The following is a 21,197-nucleotide window of genomic DNA, read 5'->3' on the forward strand; positions in this document are numbered from 1 at the left end:
ATTAAAAAATTATTTTCCTACTTTGCCTCAAAATGCAATTACAAAAATTTACCGAGCTAGGTATGTAAGATTGAGGTTATTAATGAACCATGGAATTCCTGAAAAGATTCACTAGTTAATTAAAGCAAAGGTCCAATTATCAAGTGAGTCTTCGAATTCTTTCATTTCACACATACCTAGAATAGGTAAAAGAACTTTTGCAAAGAAATGTCGTGTAAAACGACTAAAAGTATGTCATTGATGTGCCAGATAGAATTGCAATGCACAATGTTATTCTTTAGGAATGATATATGTAAACCGTAAAGATAAAATATTATTCATTAAAGATAGCCTGAGTAAGGGATCTTTAGATAATCTTCTATTAACTCTTAATACGCATCCTAGTAGAGATGTGCATCATGCAATTCATGATTTATTGCCACTATTCCATAAAGAACATGCTTGATATAGTCTTAGGAATTTGACTAAAAAAGACCCTGTTTATTAGTTTTTAAGAAAACTGGATGGAAACCCTATCCTCGATCCATAAAGAGCGTTTAAGCTATTATTAGATGTGAGCCACAATCACAACTGTAATTTGAGTCTTAGTTTGTATAAACTTGTGTCTTTTGGTTTTATTAATAGTATAATATTTGTGTTTTATTATTTCTTATATTTGTTTAAGTGTGTTTCAGGTTTGTCAGTATCCGGTATTTCAGGTGATGTCTTCTATACCCTATCTTTCTACTTGAAGATAATGTCTCGTTTTAGTTGGGGGGAGAAAGTAGTAACTGATAAAAAAAAATATTAATTAACTGTGTTTTTTCTATTTCATAAAGCATGTGCAAAATTATTGTTATTAGGATGGCAAAGTAAAGGAACTTTTTTGTTAAAGTGACTCTTGAGATGCATCTTACTAACCATTTTTAATAAGGTCTATCATAATACTTCTTGAAATATTCAGGTTTACAAACTCTCATATTATTATCACTTAATTCTGCTCATATGCTCATTTAACATGTATTTTTAAACCTTAATTTTCACACACACACTTTAACATATGATTGTGGGTTGCACATTGGATTATTATATTATTTATGTTCTTTTGTTAAAGGTAATAATTAAATGAAAGGGATAGTATATAATTTGAAAAAAAAAACAAAAGAAGTAGCAAAATAAAATGAAAATAAAATGATGATAACAAACATATAGATAAGTTTGGTTTTGTAGCCTCTTTAACCTAAGCAAATAAGCTTGAAGAGATGTTTTAACACCTAAAACCATTAAGACAACTAACTTGGGAACTATTGGCCCAACACTTGTTACATGGTGATTAGTACTTAAAAGTGTATTTTTATCAAGCTTACTTTGATAATTTTCCTAGTAAAAATGAATCAACCAGTTTGAATGATCTTGTAGATAAAGTTGATTATTTTATTTTTATCACATTGTTCTTGTATTTCTTTTTAAGTCATTTTTGTTTGTTTCTCTCACCCCGGTCACATGGGAGATAACGGTACCCCATGACTTAATTCAGTTCTTTCAGTTTCCTATAATAACTGATATTTGTATATATATTTGTGCAATTCTTTAAATCTCTCTTCCAATTCTCATTTGAAAATGGAAACTAATCTTGAAAAATTGAAAAAGTATTTTCCTACTCTGCCTCAGAATGCGATTATAAAAATTTACTGTGCTAGATGTGCAAGATTGAGGTTGTTAATGAATCATGGAATTCCTGAAGATATTTGCTGGTTGATTGAAGCAAAAGTTTGATTATCAGGTGAGTCATCGAATTTCTTCATTTCACACATGCCTGAAACAGGTAAAAGCACTTTTACAAAGAAACATCATGCAAAACAACTGAAAGTTTGTCATCAATGTGCCAGATGGACTTGTAATGTACAATGTCATTCTTTAGGAATGGTATATATAAACCGTGAAGAGAAAATATAATTCATTAAGGATGGCTTGAGTAAGGAGTTTTTAGATAATCTTTAATTAACTCTTGAGATGCATCCTAGTAGAGATGTGTATCATGTAATTCATGATTTATAACTTCATTTTCATAAAAAACATGATCGACTTAGTCTTGGGAATCTGACTTAAAAAAAACCTTGTTTATCATTTTTTAAGAAAACTGGATGGGAAGCCTATCCCTGACCCATTGAGGGCGTTTAAGTCGTTCTTAGATGTAAAACCAAAGGAAGATGTGAGCCACAATCATAACTACTTGTACATACACATGCTTTTTCAAAAATAAATAAATAAATAAAAAGAGAGAGTGTGTGAGAGCGACTTCAGCTGACCTCCATATAAGTGGTATGATTGCCATTTTAATTTCTCATCTATAAAATCCTCTCTTTCTTCCTTCCATTTCTACTCAACTCATACATTTAACAAATATCAAAGTGTGTAGAAATGGCAAGTTTCTCAAGTCATCATATAAGAAATATTTGTGTTTTCGGTGGATCTAGTCCTCGAAAAGAAAAGGAGCTTTTAGAATCAGCAAATCATATTGGCTAGGTGCTAGCTGAGAGAAAAATTCATTTAGTGTATAGGGGAGGCAGTCTTGGGTTAATGAGAGGTGTGTCAATAGCTGTATTTTTAAAAGGTAGTCAAGTTTTGGGGGTCGTCCCCGAAACTTTAGCATAGGGGGACATCATTGGAAAAACAATTGGAGATGAACTACAAGTCTCTATAATGTCTGCTTGAATTAATGCAATGTTTAAGCATGTTGATGCCTTCATTACCTTACCAGGTGATCTAGGCACATTGAAAGAGATCTTTCATATTTTCTCTTGGGTCTAACTGCACATTCTCCATAAACTCATAAGTCTGTTAAATGTTAATGGTTATTATGATAAGTTATTGTCTTTTCTTGATCTTGCTGTGGAACAGGAATTTCTAACATCTTCTACACGACAAATCATAATCTCTGCTGCTACTGTTAAACAATTAATTGACCAACTACAATCTTTCATTCCTCTAATTAATCTCTCCATGAGTCGTATAAATTGATCATCTAAGGAAAGTTGTAAAAACTTAGAATAGATTTGAGTCTTTATTTGTGAATCTTTGTATCTTTTGCTTTTATTATTGTGTTTTATTGTTTCTTATATTTGTTTAAATATGTTTCAGCTTTGTCTGTGTTTGTTATTTCAGGTGATGTCTTCTGTACTCTATCTTTCTACCTTAGGATATTGAGGACAATGTCTCATTTTGGTAGTAGCTTTCAAAAAAAAAATTAACTAACTGTGTTTTCTATTTTATAAAGTATGTGCAAAATTGTTGTTACTAGGATGGCAGAATAAAGGAGCTTTTTTGTTAAAGTGACTCTTGAAGTACATCTTAGTAACTATTTTTAACAAGGTCTATTATAATACTTTTTGAAATATTCAGGTTTATAAATTCTTACATTATTATCACTTAATTCTGCTCATATACTCATTTAACATGTATTCTTAAACCTTTATTTTCACACACACACTTTAACATATGATTATGGGTTGCATATTGGATTATTATATTATTTATATTCTTTTGTTAAAGGTAACAACTAAGGGAAGGGATAGTATATAATTTGAAAAAAAAAAGCAAAAAAATAATGATAATAAATATGTAGATAAGTTTGGTTTCTTAGCCCCCCTAACCTAAGCAATTAAGCCCGAAGGGGTGTTTTAACACCTAATACCCTAAAGTCAACTAACTTAGGAGCTATTGGCCCAATGCTTGTTACATGGGTTGAGGAGAAAAGTTTAAGGGAATTAAACATTGCACTATCTACGCATCAGTATCTGCAACCCAAGTTACTAAGCTCGTAGGGGTGTCTCAATACCTAATGCCCTAAGACCAACTGGTTTGGGAGTTATTAGTCGAAAGCTCATTACATGGGTTAAAGATGCATTGTATTTTGAGTTACATGTATATATATTTTAAAAAAACAAAAAAAAATCTCAATTCAAGGAAGTTAACCTTAAACATTAGAACAAGAATTTTGTTTTTTTCCAAGTAAAGACCTATAACTATGTGTTGATATATTGAGTATAAAAGAAAGGTTTATTAAGATGTTGTTTAAGAGGTTTTGAGAAGATATATAAATTTAATGAGAGTTTGTTTATCTGGATAGATTAATGGAAGTTGAATGATGAATACCTTGCTCTGTGGAATTTACAAATTATTTATCTATTTTAACACTTTGATTACTAAGGACTAGTAATAAGCTAGTTGGAGGGTGTGATTAGTACTTAAAAGTATATTTTTTATCAAGGTTTTATATCATCATTCTGCACTTGAAGTATTAATAACTCATTAACTAAAGCATATTTTATAATAATATATCTAATAATATAAGATACCTTTAATTTATGGTAAATGTTTATTTTAAATACAGGCCTATCACATAAATGAAATGATTGATTGATGAATTTAAAAATTGAAATTAAAAGGACAAAGAGATGGCCAAACTTAGAAAAGAGATGTCGATGCAGTCCAAAACGGAACACTATTCGATAATTGGATCATATCTAGAGCTGTAGATCTCATATTTAGGTCTACTTTATATGGTTGGAAAGGTAAGGCATAGGTCTACAACTTTCATATGGAGCTCAAGATTTAAAAAGATCATTTTCAAGTCCAAATTATAGCAACAACAAAAAAGCCCGAATCTTTCCTCCAGCCTGAGCTCTATTCAATGTTTGACCCATATCTGGAGTTCTAGAAGTCCAAATGAACTCAATTGTTTAAGCAATAAATCTGAGACAGTTTCCTACAACTTTCATGTTCAAGTGCTTGCAATTTTGACGTTATCAATAACGTTTTAGGCAGACAAAAGAAGATAAGGATTGTCACCAAGTCAAGAGTTGGTCACCCACTCATCAATTAGTCATCAAATCAATAGTTTCTAATTTTGGCCTATAAAAAGAGGTATTTTCCATACATATAGGCATCTTGATTTCCAGATCAAGATCATGTTCTTGCTTTCTCTCTTTGTATTTTTTATAAAGTTTATGCTTTGCTTTCATTAATATCAAGTTTATGCCTTTCATTTCCTTTCATTTACTTAGTTAACTTTTATCTTATTTTGTTTATTTATTTTTCTTTCTTTCATTATGTTTAGTTAAGTTTATTATGTCAAGGTGAAAATGTTACACTAATGGTATAAGAATAAGTATAGTGTAAACTCAATATGGACTTTAATGTTTGATATTAACGTGTTTTGTATTTTTTATTTTGTTCACTCTTTAATACTTTGCTTGTTAAATGGATAATCTTGATTTATGTTGTATAACACTTGGTACAACAAATACTTGTCACTTTCATAGCTCATATTGTATGGTATAACCGACACCTGAGCTATGAAAGGAACTTGATTTGTTGTTAACATAAGTTATAATCATGAATGCTTGACGAGATTTATAAGTATTTGCATTAATCGAATAAAACGACTAATGTAATCGTGTTAACAATTTATAATCTGATTGGAACCTTCTTTGTGTATGGTTTCCAATTGAATAATAAGAGTTTATATTATACTTGTTTGACATACCATTAGTAGAACCTCTAACCTTGACATTTGTTATTATAATTATTTAATCCTTACATTAATATTTCATCTCAAAGTTCTCATCTTCTTCTTCTTCTCCTTCTTTTTTTTTATTATTATTATTATTACTACTACCACTACTACTATTACTACTATTAGTCTTGTTGTTGTTATATATTATTGTCATCTATAATTTATACAATTAACCTCCTTATAGTTTGACCTCAGTCTTGTCAGGTTATTTATTACTTCAACACTTCTATATTTGGAAGAAGACATTAATTTTTTAATCATGTTAATATATATACCATAAGTTGCTAGGAAAAAAAAAGATGGGGATAAAAATAAAATATCTAAACTAATAGAGCTAATGTGTAACTACTTGGAGTTAATACTAGAAGAATCCTAAATCTTGTTAGTCGACTACATAAAAAAGAAAAAAAGGGGAAGGTTTCAAATCTTTTCACCAAAAATTAAGAGAGAATTCATCAAAATTAAAGGGGATTTAAGTGAGATTAGTCTAGGTAGTTGAGAAACAATATTAAGGAAAGAATCAAGGAAGAATAAGTGAACGAATTTAGAAAATAAAAGGGGTTTAAAACTAGCCAAAATCGAGAAAAGAGGGAGTGCTCAAAAAATTTGACCAATTAAAGGGTTTTAAGCTTGATTTCATAATTTATATTGAATTCATTTTAAAATTATTTTAAGTTAGGGTTCATGGAAGAAAGAAAGTAGGAGAAATTACAAATTTGACTTGTTTGATAAAATTGGGATGGAAAATGATGAAAACAACTTAAAATAATTAGTAATTGAAAAATAAATCCCAGTATTGTAAAGGGTTTAGTGTCAGCCATAAAGAGAGAAAATTGGAAATTTTTTAAAGAAATGCATAAGTATTGTTTTGTCTAAGTATCTTATAAACTAATTAGGCTAAGTATGTTATAAAATTTTAGGTACTTGGTAGTGTTGTAACAGGTAGTAGATATTGCATTAGTATTTTGTATAATCAATGCATATTTTGGTACGTAATATAATTTTATAACTAAAAAAGTGTATAAATCTAAGTTAGCCATGGATGATGCATTTTATTACTTTCTTTTGAAACGTATGACTGTAATTTGTAGACTAAATTCATATTTGATTTTCACTGAAATAAATATGTTTGGAATTATGTCATAATTGTGTTAATTATTTTATTACTTGATATATTCTTAATTAATATAATGATAGATTTGGAATTATGTCATAATTGTGTTAATTGTTTTATTACTAGAGATATTCTTAATTAATATAATGATTGATTTTGTTGAGAGCATATGGGAGGGAAAAAAAGGTTTTTTTATGTAAATAAAATTAAGTATGTGTGTGTAAGTTCCGATGATAGGAATATAGGAAAATTTTATTTGTAAATTGTGAAATTTGATTGAGTCAATAACTTGATATTAAAAAATATAAAAAAAACTTTACTAAAATTTTAATAAAAATAAATATATAAAAAAATTCTCTATGCTTTTAATAATAATATAATATATAAATGAAATATCATGTATTTAAAATTTTATGATATTACATTTATTTTTAAATTCTCTTTAAAGTATTATTATTATTTACTCTTAAAAATGCACTTATTTAAGTATCAAAAAATCCTCAAATTCATGAAATATATATATATATATTGTAAATATCATATATCAGTCACATTTGAATAAAAAGAATTGATCAAATTATCAAAATTAAAAAATTAACTAGTTATCTAAAACATAAATTTTTTCTATACTACTTTGATATTTTATTACATCATCATTTTTATTTTTCAATAATAATTAAATTTTTTTACAATAAAAATTATTCAAGTGTTCCTTAAAAGGGGTAAATAAAATTTATTTAATTAGCCTCAAATAAAGGGGAAAAAAAACAATTACCATCATTGTTGCCCGAAACCGAGTCCTCTACAATTATTTGTACATGATTTTTTAGATCTTTGATGAGTTACGTGGTAAATGAAAGCGAATCCATCAATATCTACGGGCTATAGCCACTTTCTTCTGTTATAAAAGTTCCACGAACTTCAAATCAATGGATCACAGCTCGTACATAGCCTTTTGGATTTTTGGTTTCAGTTTCTAACCAGATGCCACCATCGATCATGATAGGGTTGCGTATGATTAATATTTCTGGATAAAGAGGAAATAAATGTATTTAATTGGGAGATAAAATTAAAATATAAAATATTTAAAAAATAATAATTTTGAAGTAAATTTCAAACATTAGAAGAGGAGAAGGGGAAAATATCCTTTCTATATTCACGTTCTTTGTCAAAAATAAAGCATACAAATGTTTGTAAACTTCCGAGCTTTATTGAATAATTCAGAGTCTTAAAATTCAGAGTGCACTAACCCTTATATTTACAAGGAGATCGCACATTTAATTATCATAATCTATTAAGGATTTCAATTATCTAGTTAAATAAGAAATCTAATTAACTAGTCTAGCATAATTTATTTATTTTTACCAACGATTCCTACTGATCACACTAGGATTATAACTAATATATCAATCTCCTCTCTTAAATTGATGAGTTTAAAGATGAATAATTTGTTTCAATCTTGTCTTGAATGTTCATTTTATACCAGAGATTTTTTGTCCTCTTGAAAGCTTTGTTGATTCTCATGTATTTTTTTTAATGATATCAATTTTATTATTTATAATTTTTAACTGTTTATTTTTTTTTATGGTATCGTTTGAAGTCACATGATCATCATACAAAAATAAAACAAAATAAATAATAATTAGTTATAAGTACCTTGTATTAATCACTCATTGAGTTTTTTTTTAATATATTATGATGTTTAGTTGTTAGGTGTGCTTTGATTATATATTAGTTATAGTGTGTCTTTTCCCTTTTCTTATTACTTTCATTGTTTAAATCAATTGTAATATTTTGCATAACATTATTATTATTACATGTACAAGAATTTAGCTTCGTCACAAAACATATCTGAAATCTTATCACATACCAAGATTTCTACATTGAAATCTTTTCCATCACTATCATTTTTTATTCTTATTGAATTTTAATAAAAAATTATAAAATAATTTATTTTTACTATCTTATTTAACTATTTTTTTTTTTCATTAACATTAACATTATTAAACTTAATAAAATCTTAATAAAATTCATCTAAATAAGAGAAAACTTATTTATCTCAATTTATGTACTTAAATTTTTTAAGTACTATAATTATTTGTGGTTTTTTTAATTTATAGACAAGTGATTAATAAAAAGATTTTATCTTTTTTCTATAAAATTGGATTATCTATCATCATTTTTATTCAAATGAACATTTCATCTTGCTCTAATACTAGTTGTTTGGTGAAAACAAAAAAAAAACATAAATACTTTAACCTTTCATGATCTTTATTAATTGATTCAACTCTCATTTTATTCATGAATTCTTTAAGCTAACAATTAAGTGATTCAACATCTTTTTTATGTTGATCTAGTATTGCCTTCTTCTTTATTTTTAGGCTATCTTGCTCATTTTTGAGCAACCTAGAAAGAAATTCTATGTCCTCAGCTACACTTTTAGCTTTCTGAAGTCTTCTTTTATTTTATCAGTCAATTTCCACTAGGTTTAAAAAGATGTTGACCTTCAAGCTCTTGCCAAGCACAAAGAAATCTCGTGGCGCAAGAAAGAGAAGCACGATGCAGAAGAATCTGTACTTGCTCAGAAACAAGAAAACACAGTGCCGCTGCAAAGAGGACAATTTTGAGTTGCAGCTGGTGTGTTAAAGGAGGCTGTCGTGGTCTACCACTGTTGTTTAGATGCTCCCACTACTTGCTGTGATAGGAAGGATCTGCAACAAAGAAAAAACTGATGTTGGACCGCTGCTGGAAAGCTGCGCGAGAAAGGGTCTGAACAAGAATACAAGCTGTTGTTGAATAGTTGGACGCCCACACGTATTCAAATTTGAAAAGGTTAGTTGCTACTGATCTTTTGGCTACTGGACGAAAAACTTTTTCTTGCTGCTGCAATTTGCTGTCTACTGCTGCTGGAGAGGTTCGCTGCTACTATTTTATGCTACTGGTGGTTCGTCTGAGCTGCAAGAAAGGGTCACAAAACCTGTTGTCGTGAAGAGCTTTTGTTGACGAAAACGCTGCTGCGTTTTTTCAACTGTGAAAGGTAGAAAAGGCTGTTGCGTTTTCTCTCCTAATTAACCTAACCTAAGCTCTAAATCCAAGCTCCGCTACCCAAAAAAAAGAACTCCAATACTAATTGAAAATAAAACACACAGTATTTGTAATTTTTTCAAGTTTTATTGATTAATTCACTCTTAAAATTTAGAATATATTGTCTCTTATATTTATAGAAAATTCGTAAATCTAACTATGTAATCTAATATGGATTTAACTATTAGTTAAACAATGAATCTAATTATCTAGTGTCTGGCTCTGTAATTGAATGCTTGCTGGCTTACTCCAGCCAAGTATTCTGTGTCTTTCATCTGTACAAAAGTTTCCTTCCACGATCCGATCCTGCATCCGCCTGAATAGAATGGGCATGTACACTTTGCCACCAAAACAAAAAAGTCCTGACAGCCCAATCCCCGGGGTGGTTGTTTTCATGATATCATTCCATATTTCTAGATTAGACTCGATGAAACAGCTGGTATGTGAAAAAAGAAAGCAGAAATGATATTAGATCCCGTAATGGAGCAACTATAGCATTTCGACAGATTCGCAAATAATAATGAAAATAAATGAGATCCTAAGCTTTCATTGATTTTGTTTCAATAAATGTTCATAAATAAAACAACCATTTAGATCAGTTTCAAGGGAATAAATTATTGAAAAACCCACTTCCGTTGATTCATTGCATATTGAGAAAAGCTGAACCAAGATTAATTTATATATAAGAACATGGTCTCAAAACCCCTTTGATCACCACTCCAAGATGGAAAATCATCTAGACAAAAACTACATGACTTGATTACAAGATTTCCCAACAAAAAACAGTTCCCAGTAGTGTAATTACATCCTTTAAGCATAAGAGGGCTTAAAGCTTGTTCCCAAAGCTCACTGAAAGAAGCACATCCACTCCTGTAGTCCCACACCGGCTTTTGAGAAGTGATGCTTCAGACCAAGATGAACAGGCCACCAACCATCGAATTTTTTATAATATTATATAGAAGGATGGTGATGGTTCAGTAGTTACAACTGCAAGTCTAAAACTCCATAAGGTTCCTCTCGAGCTAGGTAGCATCATAGACCATCTGAAAAAATGGAACGAGCAAAGTTAGAACCTCTGATTTTCTGCCCGGAATTTGAGTGGCATTAAAGAAGCACCAGGGAAATGTTCCAAGTTAGAAACACTAGACTAGCGTATATGGATAAAATTGTCAGGTCATAAGTAAGCAGGGCATGGAATAGATTAACTCATGCACGGCATCCATACCTTTGCCTGATTTGAAATTATTCGTTCCTGTCCAGCTCTTGAAAAAACTTATAGCTCTCCGTTCCAAGTTCAAATGCTGTCCAAGAATCCTATGCAGGCACCCAACAAGAGGAAGCATAAATAATTCGACCCTTCCAACCCTGCAGCATCCAGTCGCTGTCTTCATCAATTACAAAATCCTTGTGGTAATAGGTCTTCAACTTACCCCTAAACTTTGTCATGAGCTTCTGGTCCAATGGTAGAGTCTTGAACCCTGCCCTCAAAGTCCGGGCCTGCCATTGTTTATATGTCTCAGGCCTCTCGACCCTTTCTTGACCCTCACATGCTACCACATTCATTGCATCCCGCCCATAAAGTTCTCCCTCAAACATTATCCTCGCTTGATCTTCCCGTGGTAAAGTAGAATCAAACATGTCGAATAGTGAGGAGAAGTGGAATAGTGCCTCCCGAAACCGTGTGAGGAAGAAGGGAGCATTGTATGATCCATTCATAATAGTATGAACAAAAATATCAGGATTCATCTTCCGAATTAAGTTAAGAATAGCATTCTTTGGGCAGTCCACTTCAACTGTCTCATCAAATAGATTCTTAAACCGACATTGACAATTCACAGCAAGCACCTCATTTCCATTAATCTTGAGGTCCTCAATTGGGATTCTTTCCCAGTTTTGTGCGGCAATGGGATTGTATTCAAATGGAACCTTAAAGCGCTCACAATACTTTGCCAAGCGACGTCCTGTCTCCTCAATTCTTTCTGACGGCCGGAAACCATGCTGGGGCAGCTCTATTCCTGTAAGGCGTAGCTTTGGAGGGCCATTAGGGAAGAGAGAGAGTTGCTGGATAAGAATTGGCCATTGAAAACCATAGAGGACACCAAAATCTACTATATGGAGAGTAGTTGCTTTCTCAGCAGCTTGCAAAATCATGCTGATTGCAAAGAAAATTGAAAGTTTCTTAAAGGGGCATGCTTGAAGATTGGTTTTGTAAGCTTTCAGCATATCAGCTGCTGTTGTCCTCTTTGAAGCAAGATGGGTGAAAAAACTTCGGGTTCCGTCGCCACTGCCAGCCAAGCGTGCCTCAAGACCGTTGGCGAAGAAATGAGCCAACCTCTGTGTCCCATCACCAAATTGTGAAGAGTGCTGCCTAATCTGTTTCAGCAGTTCATTAGCAGTCCTGAAATCATTGGCAGAGACAGCTTGTGCACAAAGGATCAGGAGAGTCCTCAGATCCACGGTTTCCTTCTTTTTGTTCTGCCTTTTAGCACGGGTTTTCCCACCTCTGGATCCATTTGATTGTTCATCTGGCTGCGAGTTCCTGCTTGCTACATCCTGAACAGCATCATCGCCACAGCAATGTCCCCCAGTCCAAAGCAATACCTTATCAAACATCTCCGATAGCTCACTCTCTTCCACATGCACCGCAGACTGCTTATTACGCCTTCCTTCTTCTAAATCTGGATCCTCTCGCTCATGATTCTTCCTACCCCTCGACCCATCAGGCGAGCTATCCCTCTCAGAATTCTCTTCCTTCACCACCACTATAGGAGCATCTTCATTTTGCCTTGAGGAAACTGCATTTGTCTCCAAATCAATTACCAGTTGACTGGCAATAGGAAGGAACTTGCTTGCTTCCTCTAACCCTCTCTTGAACTGCAACACAGACTCCGCATCGCTAAACATATTCTGCACCATCTCACCCGCAGAAGAACCCATAAGGCCATCCCCTGCGTCGGTGAAACCATTTGATGGATTCCCTGTAAATTGCACATTGGGCTGAAAATTGGACTGGATATGGTTATCATCGGGAAGAGGGGTTCTAGAAAAAGATGGATTCCCCCCTGCCACATCACCACCAACCCACTGAGTTTCTTTAGCAGAATCAATAGCACCACTGGTAGTGCCTGCGCTTGTGCTCTTGCTGGTATTATCACCACAATTACTTCCACTTGCCAAAAAAATACTGTCAGGGCTCTCAAGGTTGACATAAGACCGGGGCGAATCGAGTGAGGAAGGATACTGCTCACCGAGTACATCATACAATGACTTCTCAGTGGTGCTTAGAGCGAAGTGATCATGAAACATGTGTGGCTGATCCTCCATGTTCTCTTCCATAAGCATCTGGCTTATGTACTTGAGAAGCGGATCAGAGGAATCACTATCCTCAGAAGGAGAGGAGGCTTCTGCCTCGGGACTCCAAGCCGATGAGGGATCAAGGGCCTCTCCATCCGGGCTCAAGCTCGTCGTGGGGACAAATGACTCTACTCCAGGACTCGAGTTAAAGGATAGACCAAAACTATCAGGATGTGTACGAGGGGGGTCGAAAGGAAGATTAATGAAACTAAGATCAGGAGAAGGGATACTGAATTCAAGCCCGTACTCGATATTTGGGTATTGTTCTGAATTTGGGAGCATGATCGTTTCATCAAATTTGGAATCATTTTGGTAATGATCAAAGAATCCTGTGTACTTTTGATCCATGATCACCTAGCTATCTATGCCTCAAAATCCTACAAACAAAAAAGAAAAAGTCAAACCTACAAAGTTCAGCTCTAAACTTAAAAGTCCTCAATTTCTACTTAAAGCATTAGCCTACGCAAACTCAAGAAAATAGCAAATGGAAACTGATGTGAAGTAAAGCCAAAACACTCACGAAAACATATAGATATCAAATGATTAAAGAAGCTAAAGCAAGCAAGAAAGATTATTTCACCTTAGATATCCATAAATATTTGTAAGGGAGCAAATTGATCAAAGGAAAGGTAAAAGTAGCCACGAGTGGAACCCGCGCAACTAGTAAAAGGAAGAAGCAAGGAAAAGACTTGATTAGTAGTGCGTGTACCTTGGAACGAAGAGACCCCTACGGAAGGAAGGAAGACGAGAAAAGGGTTCTCGGAATTCAAGTGATCAGGTGGTGGGTTTGTGTTTATATAAGCAGAGAAGCGAGAAGAGAAACGAAAGGAAATCTTGGTTTATTGCACTCACCGACGTCGTCAAAGGAACCTTCATGGAAATCGGAAATTTTATAAAAGTGATGAGAGACGGAGTTTGAGGATTGCCATCTTGTGACGGTTGATATTTATGCTTTACCGGTTATAACCGGTTTGGTCAAAATTGCCTTGCTTTTCTTTATCTCTGTAAACCCCCGTTAACTCTGTCCAATAGGGAATGGGGACTCGGGACCACGTGCATATATGTGGGCCCTTTCCATTTATATGAGAGTGAGTCATTACTGTCATATGTGGGGTCCAGTGATATAGATGGCTGGTTACCATTGGAGCGCTGAGTCATGAGCAACTTTTTTAATCCAAATCCGACAGCATTAGCTTCAAACTAGTTACGTGGACATGTACTATTAAAATTATTTTAAGATAGGATTTGATTTTGATTAAAATGTAAATTAATTTGATAATTAATTACTGCTGAAAAAATAAAAGAAATCTTTTTTTAATATCATAAATTCAATCTTGCAGTTCACTAATTTGACTATCACTATAAAAATGAGAGGGCGTTTGATCTCCTGCAGAAATTGTACATTTTTAAGTTCAGATATATTAAAAGAAAGAAAGGTTTGAATTCGTGGTCTTTTACATATATAAAATGTTTATTATTATTAAATCTGTTGAATTACATTATTCATATTATCTTGATTTACAGCATGCGTGAGATGGTATGGCCATCTTTAATTATTTTTTTACCTAATAAATTAGTTATTAATAATGATTGGTTGATATAGTTTTTATTTTCATTTTTAGATTTTTTTAAGAGTATTTTTAGTTTTAAAGAAACTTAAATTAATATTTTTAAAATATTTTAATATATTAAGATTAAAAAACATAAAAAAATATTTTAATATATTTTTAAATAAAAAATATTTTATACCACAATCAAACCCATCCTTACAAAAAAAAAGAGAGTAACGGATTGTTAATCACGTTACGTAAAATACAAAGCTGAATAGTTTTTTATTATTATAAATAAGAGGTTTGAATTAGATTTATTTTTTTATTTTTTTTAATAAAAAGTCAAGCTTCGGCTCAATGAAACCGCCATCGAATTGTAAGAACGAGCATGTGGTCAGATGCGTTAGGAGCCCAAAAATCTCATGAGACTCGTATCTAAGAATAATCTCCACTGGCGTGAACGAGAATCTAGATTTAATTTGATAAAGGCAATTTGAAATAATAAAAACAAAAAAGTCTACATCTGAAGAACAAAGAGTAGCTCGCGGCCCGAGAGTAAATTATGATGGTTTTGGAATGCAGTCACTTTTGATTTATTTATTTTTGCCTGTTTTAAGAGTACATTTTAAAAACAAATATTAATTTGATGTTTTTTAATTTTAATATATTAATATCATAAATAAAATAATTTTAATAATTTTCTTTGAACGAAAAGATAGTTTTGAAAAGTCCCATATAATTTTTTTCATATAATATTGTGGGATTACGATCACTAAATTAAATGGAGATCAAAGACTTGTACAGAAAATGATATCTTGACGACACTTGCAATAAGAAAATAATTTGGTATCATCTAGAGTGGTTGATTTTCTTCACAAAACAACGTTTGATGGGAGACCAGTTTAAGGAAGAAGTACTTTCATGAAGTCAGCTTTGATGGAGTCTAGCCAGCCAAAACCACCGGTGAGCTAAAGCCACCAACCTCGCAAGCTAGCTTGGGGCCCAAGTCCATGTACCTTCTGCTTCTTCTTCTTCCTCCATATTTTATTTACTTCACGGTCAAAAGGGATCCTTCTGTCCAAAACTTGAGAAGCAAGTCTTTCCTTCCCTTGGTACCAAATTAAATTAATTACCAAAACACTGGCTTACACTGCAATTAATAAATTAATCTTATTGCTGCATTTTATATGGTTGTCGTCATCTTGTTTGATTATTGTATATCTATTTCTTTGTCCAAACTCCAGAATATTCTCCTGGTTAATTTAAAATTTAATAATCTTGAAAAAAATAACATAGTAAAAACATCTTTTTGATCTAATTTGAATACGAATCATACCTCAGCTAATTATGTTTAGTTGATTTCCTATAAAACTTTTATACTTTAGCTAATTACCTTTAGTTGATTTCTTATAAAATTTGGTTTGTAGAATCTCCTAGTCAAATTTAAGCTTAATTCACTGTTAGATCTAATATTTTAATTGTTTTCATTATTACGTGTGATTAACATGTCAAGGATTCTTTGCATATATTACTTTATCTACATAAAAAAGGTGTCTATAATTATTGTTGGATAAGGTTTGCCTCAATAATTATATTCAACCCAACTTCTAAATATTTACAAGTTATAAATCCAATCCACTTAATTACTTTTGATATTTACAAGTTATAAATTCAACCCACTTAATTGCTTTTGGACCGAATAGGTTGAATATATCGAGTTTAGCTAATTTTTTATATATATTACATATATTCATGACTTTGGCTTATATTACTTTTTTTATGGGTCTACATTTGAAGTGGGACCTATAACATGAATTGTAGATCCCATGATACCTTTAATACCGAGTCTTGTTCTTACATAGTTACTATACCTAATTAAGAGGTTGGCCAGTCAAGGAATTGAGTTTCTGGTTATATGAATTTATTTGGATTAATCTATAAAAAAATTAAAAAAATAAATTTTAATATTTCATATAAAAAATTAAGAAAGAATTCATGTAAATATAAGTTGTATCTATTATAAATAATAAAATTTAAAAGATTATTTTAAAAGGTTTTTTTAATATTTTATATAAAAAATTCAGAAACAATCCATGTAAATATAGGTTATATATATTATAAATAATGAAGTTTAAAAGATTATTTCAAAAGATTTTTTTAATATTTTATATGAAAAAATTTAGAAACAATCCATGTAAATAGAGGTTATATATATTATAAATAATGAAGTTTAAAAGATTATTTCAAAAGGTTTTTTTAATATTTTATATGAAAAAATTCAAAAACAATCCATGTAAATAACGGTTATATATATTATAAATAATGAAGTTTAAAAGATTATTTCAAAAGGTTTTTTTAATATTTTATATGAAAAAATTCAAAAACAATCCATGTAAATAAAGGTTATATATATTATAAATAATGAAGTTTAAAAAATTATTTTAAAATATTTTTTTATTTCATATTGAAAAGATAGTATATTAGTATGTTATCATTTTTAGTTGAAGTATTTAAATTAAAAAGGTTTTTTTATCCCACATTAAAAAAATATTTTTTTTCTTGTGAACATAAAATATATATACTAAAAGACTTCAAATCTCACATTAAAAAATAAAATATTCTTCTAATATTTATATAATGAACTTTGAAAATAGTTAATAACCAACTAAAAAGTATATAAAAAAGAGGTCTTTGTTAGGAGAAAAAACAAATTTGAAAAAAAAAAACGAGTCTCAATTAAGTTTTTCCAGGTCAAACGGGTTTTATTAGGTTTTTGCTCATTCTGATCTTTTACCTTATCCGTACTGATCCAACCACCGGATCCCAAGTCAGACTGGATTTAATAACTATGAGCTTTTATACTGGCACCATTATTAAATTCTAATTACATATCTCCTCTCCTCTCTCAAAGAAACAAACCCTTTTTTATTAAGTTCAAATTTTTTAATAAGAAATCTAATAACAAAAAATTTATAGCCTATAAATTTCTAAATAAAATAAAAACAAATACTTAATTCACAAACCATCAAATATAAAAATAAATGGAGTATTAGAGTATATAGGTTTGGTTAGGTTGATCAAGTTTTCAAAATCCTAACCCATGATATTTATTTTTTATATTTTTTTATCTATTATCATTTATAACATTTACTTCGTTATTTGATTTATGAGTTGGATCAAGTTCATTAGATAATGTAAATATTATAAATAATTTTTTTCTTAAATATCCCTGAAATGATTCATAAACACGTCTACACCACTATCCAAGTCACAATTACATATTATTGAATAAATTTATTTGTACCTTGTATATTATTAGTTGATCCATAATTATCAAATCTGATTCAAGGTTGACTCGGCTAAGAGTCGGGATCTTGGGTCACCAAGTCAATTCGAAAAACTTTAAAAAGAAAAATTATTTGGGATTTTAATATCCCTCTTGAAGAATTTAAGAAACAATCCATGTAAATACAAAGCTAAATATATTATAAATAATAAAGTTTAAAAATTTATTTTAAAATATTTTTTATCTCACATGAGAAAAATATTATCATTTTCTTTTAAGTTAAAGTATTTAAATTAAAAAAATTTCTTATCTCGTATTGAAAAAACATAATTTTCTTATTATAAACATAGAATATATATTATAATAGATTTTTAATCTTGTATTAAAGAATTAAAAAAATTTCTAGTATTTATATAATAAATTTTAATATGGCTTGGTAACCAAAAAAAGATGATAGGGTTATGTGCACAAGGTTTAAACAAGCTAGAGAAAAACCTCTTATTTTTTTAATGTGCACGTATTCAAGACCTATACTATCTGGACTTTACATTTTACATCTGTCTTCCTTGATAATTTATTTTTTTTCTCTTTTACTGTTTCACATGCATGCCATGTAAAAAATATGTTTAAAACATTTGTCGGTTTGCAGACAAAATTGGGATTTTTGGTGGCCAAGGACTTCCTATCAAGGACATGTAAACCTGGCTAATCTCTAACAGTGCTTCCTGTGTTCATTGATTTAGTATTTCTGTCTGCCGATCACTTGATTTGGTTTTTTGGTTCCATGGGTTCATTGATTTAGTTTCCAGGTTTCTTGAAAAAAGTTGCTTGAAAAAACAAAGGTTAAAGGTTGGCAACACTGGGCCAATTATAAGTCTAGTTTTGAATTATTTCAGAACTAGACAGGGATAACCTACCAACAGGATCAGATTTAATAAGTATGAGCTCATCAAATGTTAATGTAAGCATTAACCTATGTTTTTTTATTATTATTGTTATTTGAACTGCAGCATAGATGAGTAATTATGAATGTTGAAAGGGTGTGGCGAATCAAAGTACACGTATATCCACGCGTAGATGTATGATTTTATTATAACAAAAACTAAGTAATATTGTTAAATTATTATACACCAAGATCAAGAGATTTTTTTTATTAGCACATATGATTTTATTATAACAAAAACTAAGTCATATTGTTAAATTAGCACCAAGATTAAGAGATTTTTTATTTTTTACTATGAATTGTAATAATAGTTTTATTTTTAATTTATTATCTTATTTTTTCATGAGATGTTTCTTTGATTTTTTATGTTTTTGCTTTTTTTCTTTTTTCTCTTTATGATTAAAATGTATAATTATTTTGTATTTGTGTATTGTTTATTTAGGTCTAGTATGGATGTTAGACCTAAGCCTCTTGGATCTAAAATAACTGTCCAACTTAGGAGCTTATAACATTTAGGTCTAGTATGGATGTTAGACCTAAACCTCTTGGATCTAAAATAATTGTCAAACTTAGGAGCTTATAACAAATAAAAAAATAATTAAGATTTTTGTTTAGGATATTTCAAGAATAATTTAAATTTTTTTATAAAAAATAAAAAATGATAAAAAAAACTTAATTAGGGTTTATATTTAGAATACTTCAAGGATAGTTTAAATGTTTATTATATAAAAAATAAAAATAAAAACATTATAAAAAAATTAATTAGAATATTTATTTAGGATACCTTATGGATAATTTATTTTTATAAAAAATAAAAAAATTATTAGCACTTATGTTAAGGATATTTTAAGGATAATTTAAATGTTTTTTTATAAAAAAACTTTATAAAAAAATTAATTAGTATTCTTTTAGGATACTTCAAATGTAATTTAAATATTTTTTTATTAAAAAAATAAAAAAATAATTAGGCTTGGGTGCTAGACCCAAGGCTCCTCTGTCTGTCATAAAACGCTAGACTCAAATTTGTTATGTCTGGCATGGCTGTTTGGTCCAAGGTTCTTGGATTCCCCCCCCCCGCCGAACCGAATAGCTTATAAAAAATAAAAATAGAAACTGGGATTTTTATGTAGGATATTTCAAGAATAACTTAATTTTTTTCTATAAAAATAAGGATATTTCAAGAATAACTTAATTTTTTTATATAAAAATAAAAAAATTATAAAAAAATTAATTAGAATTTCTGGTTTATGATACTTCAATGATGGTTTGAATATTTTTTACATAAAAAAAATCATAAAAAAATAATTAGCATTTCTTTTAAGGATACTTTAAGAGTACTTTAAATGTTTTTTATAAAAAATAAAAAAGAAATTATTAAAATAATTAATTAGCATTTCTATTTAGGATACTTCAAGGATAGTTTAAATATCTTTTTAATAAAAAAAATTAATTAGCATTTTTGTTGGGGTACTTTAAGGGTAGTTTTAAATATTTTTTATAAAAAATAAAAAACATTATAAAAATAATTGATTAGCATTTCTATTTAGGATACTTCAAGGTAGTTCAAATGCTTTTTTCTATAAAAAATAAAAAAATATATAAAAAAATTAATTAGCATTTTTGTTTATAATACTTCAAAGGTTGTTTAAATATTTTTTTTTATAAAAATAATTAGTAAGCACTTATGTTGGGATACTTCAAGGGTAGTTTAAATATTTTTTTTATAAAATTAAAAAAATAATTCTAAAAATAATTAATTAGCATTTCTGTTTAGGATGTTTTAAAGGTAGTTTAAATATTTTTTTATAAAAAATAAAAACAATTGATTAACATTTTTGTTTAGGATATTTCAATGGTAGTTTAAATGTTTTTTATAAAAAACAAATTAACATTTTTGCTTAGGATACTTCAAGGGTAGTTTAAATTTTTTAAATGTTTTTTATAAAAAAAATAAAAAACAAATTAACATTTTTGCTTAGGATACTTCAAGGGTAGTTTAAATTTTTTTTTTATAAAAAATAAAAAAATTAATTAGAATCTTGTTTATGATATTTCAAAGATAATTTAAATATTTTTTATAAAAAAAATAATTAGAAATTTTGTTGGGTCTAGCATTGCTGGTAGACCCAATCCGCTCGAGTTTGTCAAGGCCGCCAGATCGAAGATCAAAGTCTGTTGGGTCTGGAATAGCCGTCAAACTCAAGTCACTTAAGTCTGGCATTACCGTTAAATTCAAGGAGCTTGAAACATACTTTATACTCTTAATACATTTTTGACATTTTAAAAAAATTGATATTGATCTATTGTGA

General features: G+C 29.9%; 1 protein-coding gene across 2 annotated transcripts; it reads right to left on the reverse strand.

The window, feature by feature from the left end:
* Positions 1-10,369: 10,369 nt before the first annotated feature.
* On the reverse strand, positions 10,370-14,033 carry LOC105133144 (scarecrow-like protein 34). Of its 2 annotated transcripts, none has more exons than XM_011036986.1 (3): positions 13,819-14,033; positions 10,981-13,486; positions 10,370-10,798 (listed from the first exon to the last, which is right to left on the reverse strand). In XM_011036986.1, the coding sequence occupies exon 2, from the start codon at positions 13,455-13,457 to the stop codon at positions 11,070-11,072; it is 2,388 nt and encodes a 795-aa protein (XP_011035288.1). In that variant the 5' UTR covers positions 13,458-13,486; positions 13,819-14,033; the 3' UTR covers positions 10,370-10,798; positions 10,981-11,069. The 2 variants fall into 2 exon arrangements, with proteins under 2 accessions (XP_011035288.1, XP_011035289.1); XM_011036987.1 differs by lacking the exon at positions 13,819-14,033 and adding an exon at positions 13,690-13,806.
* Positions 14,034-21,197: the final 7,164 nt, after the last annotated feature.

This window comes from Populus euphratica, unplaced genomic scaffold, assembly GCF_000495115.2.
Source record: "Populus euphratica unplaced genomic scaffold, PopEup_1.0 scaffold42.1, whole genome shotgun sequence".
In the NCBI taxonomy this organism is placed as follows: domain Eukaryota; kingdom Viridiplantae; phylum Streptophyta; class Magnoliopsida; order Malpighiales; family Salicaceae; genus Populus; species Populus euphratica.

Bases quoted from the DNA above. Each gene is read 5' to 3' on its own strand.
- LOC105133144 (XM_011036986.1), bottom strand. From the start codon at position 13,457: ATGGATCAAAAGTACACAGGATTCTTTGATCATTACCAAAATGATTCC.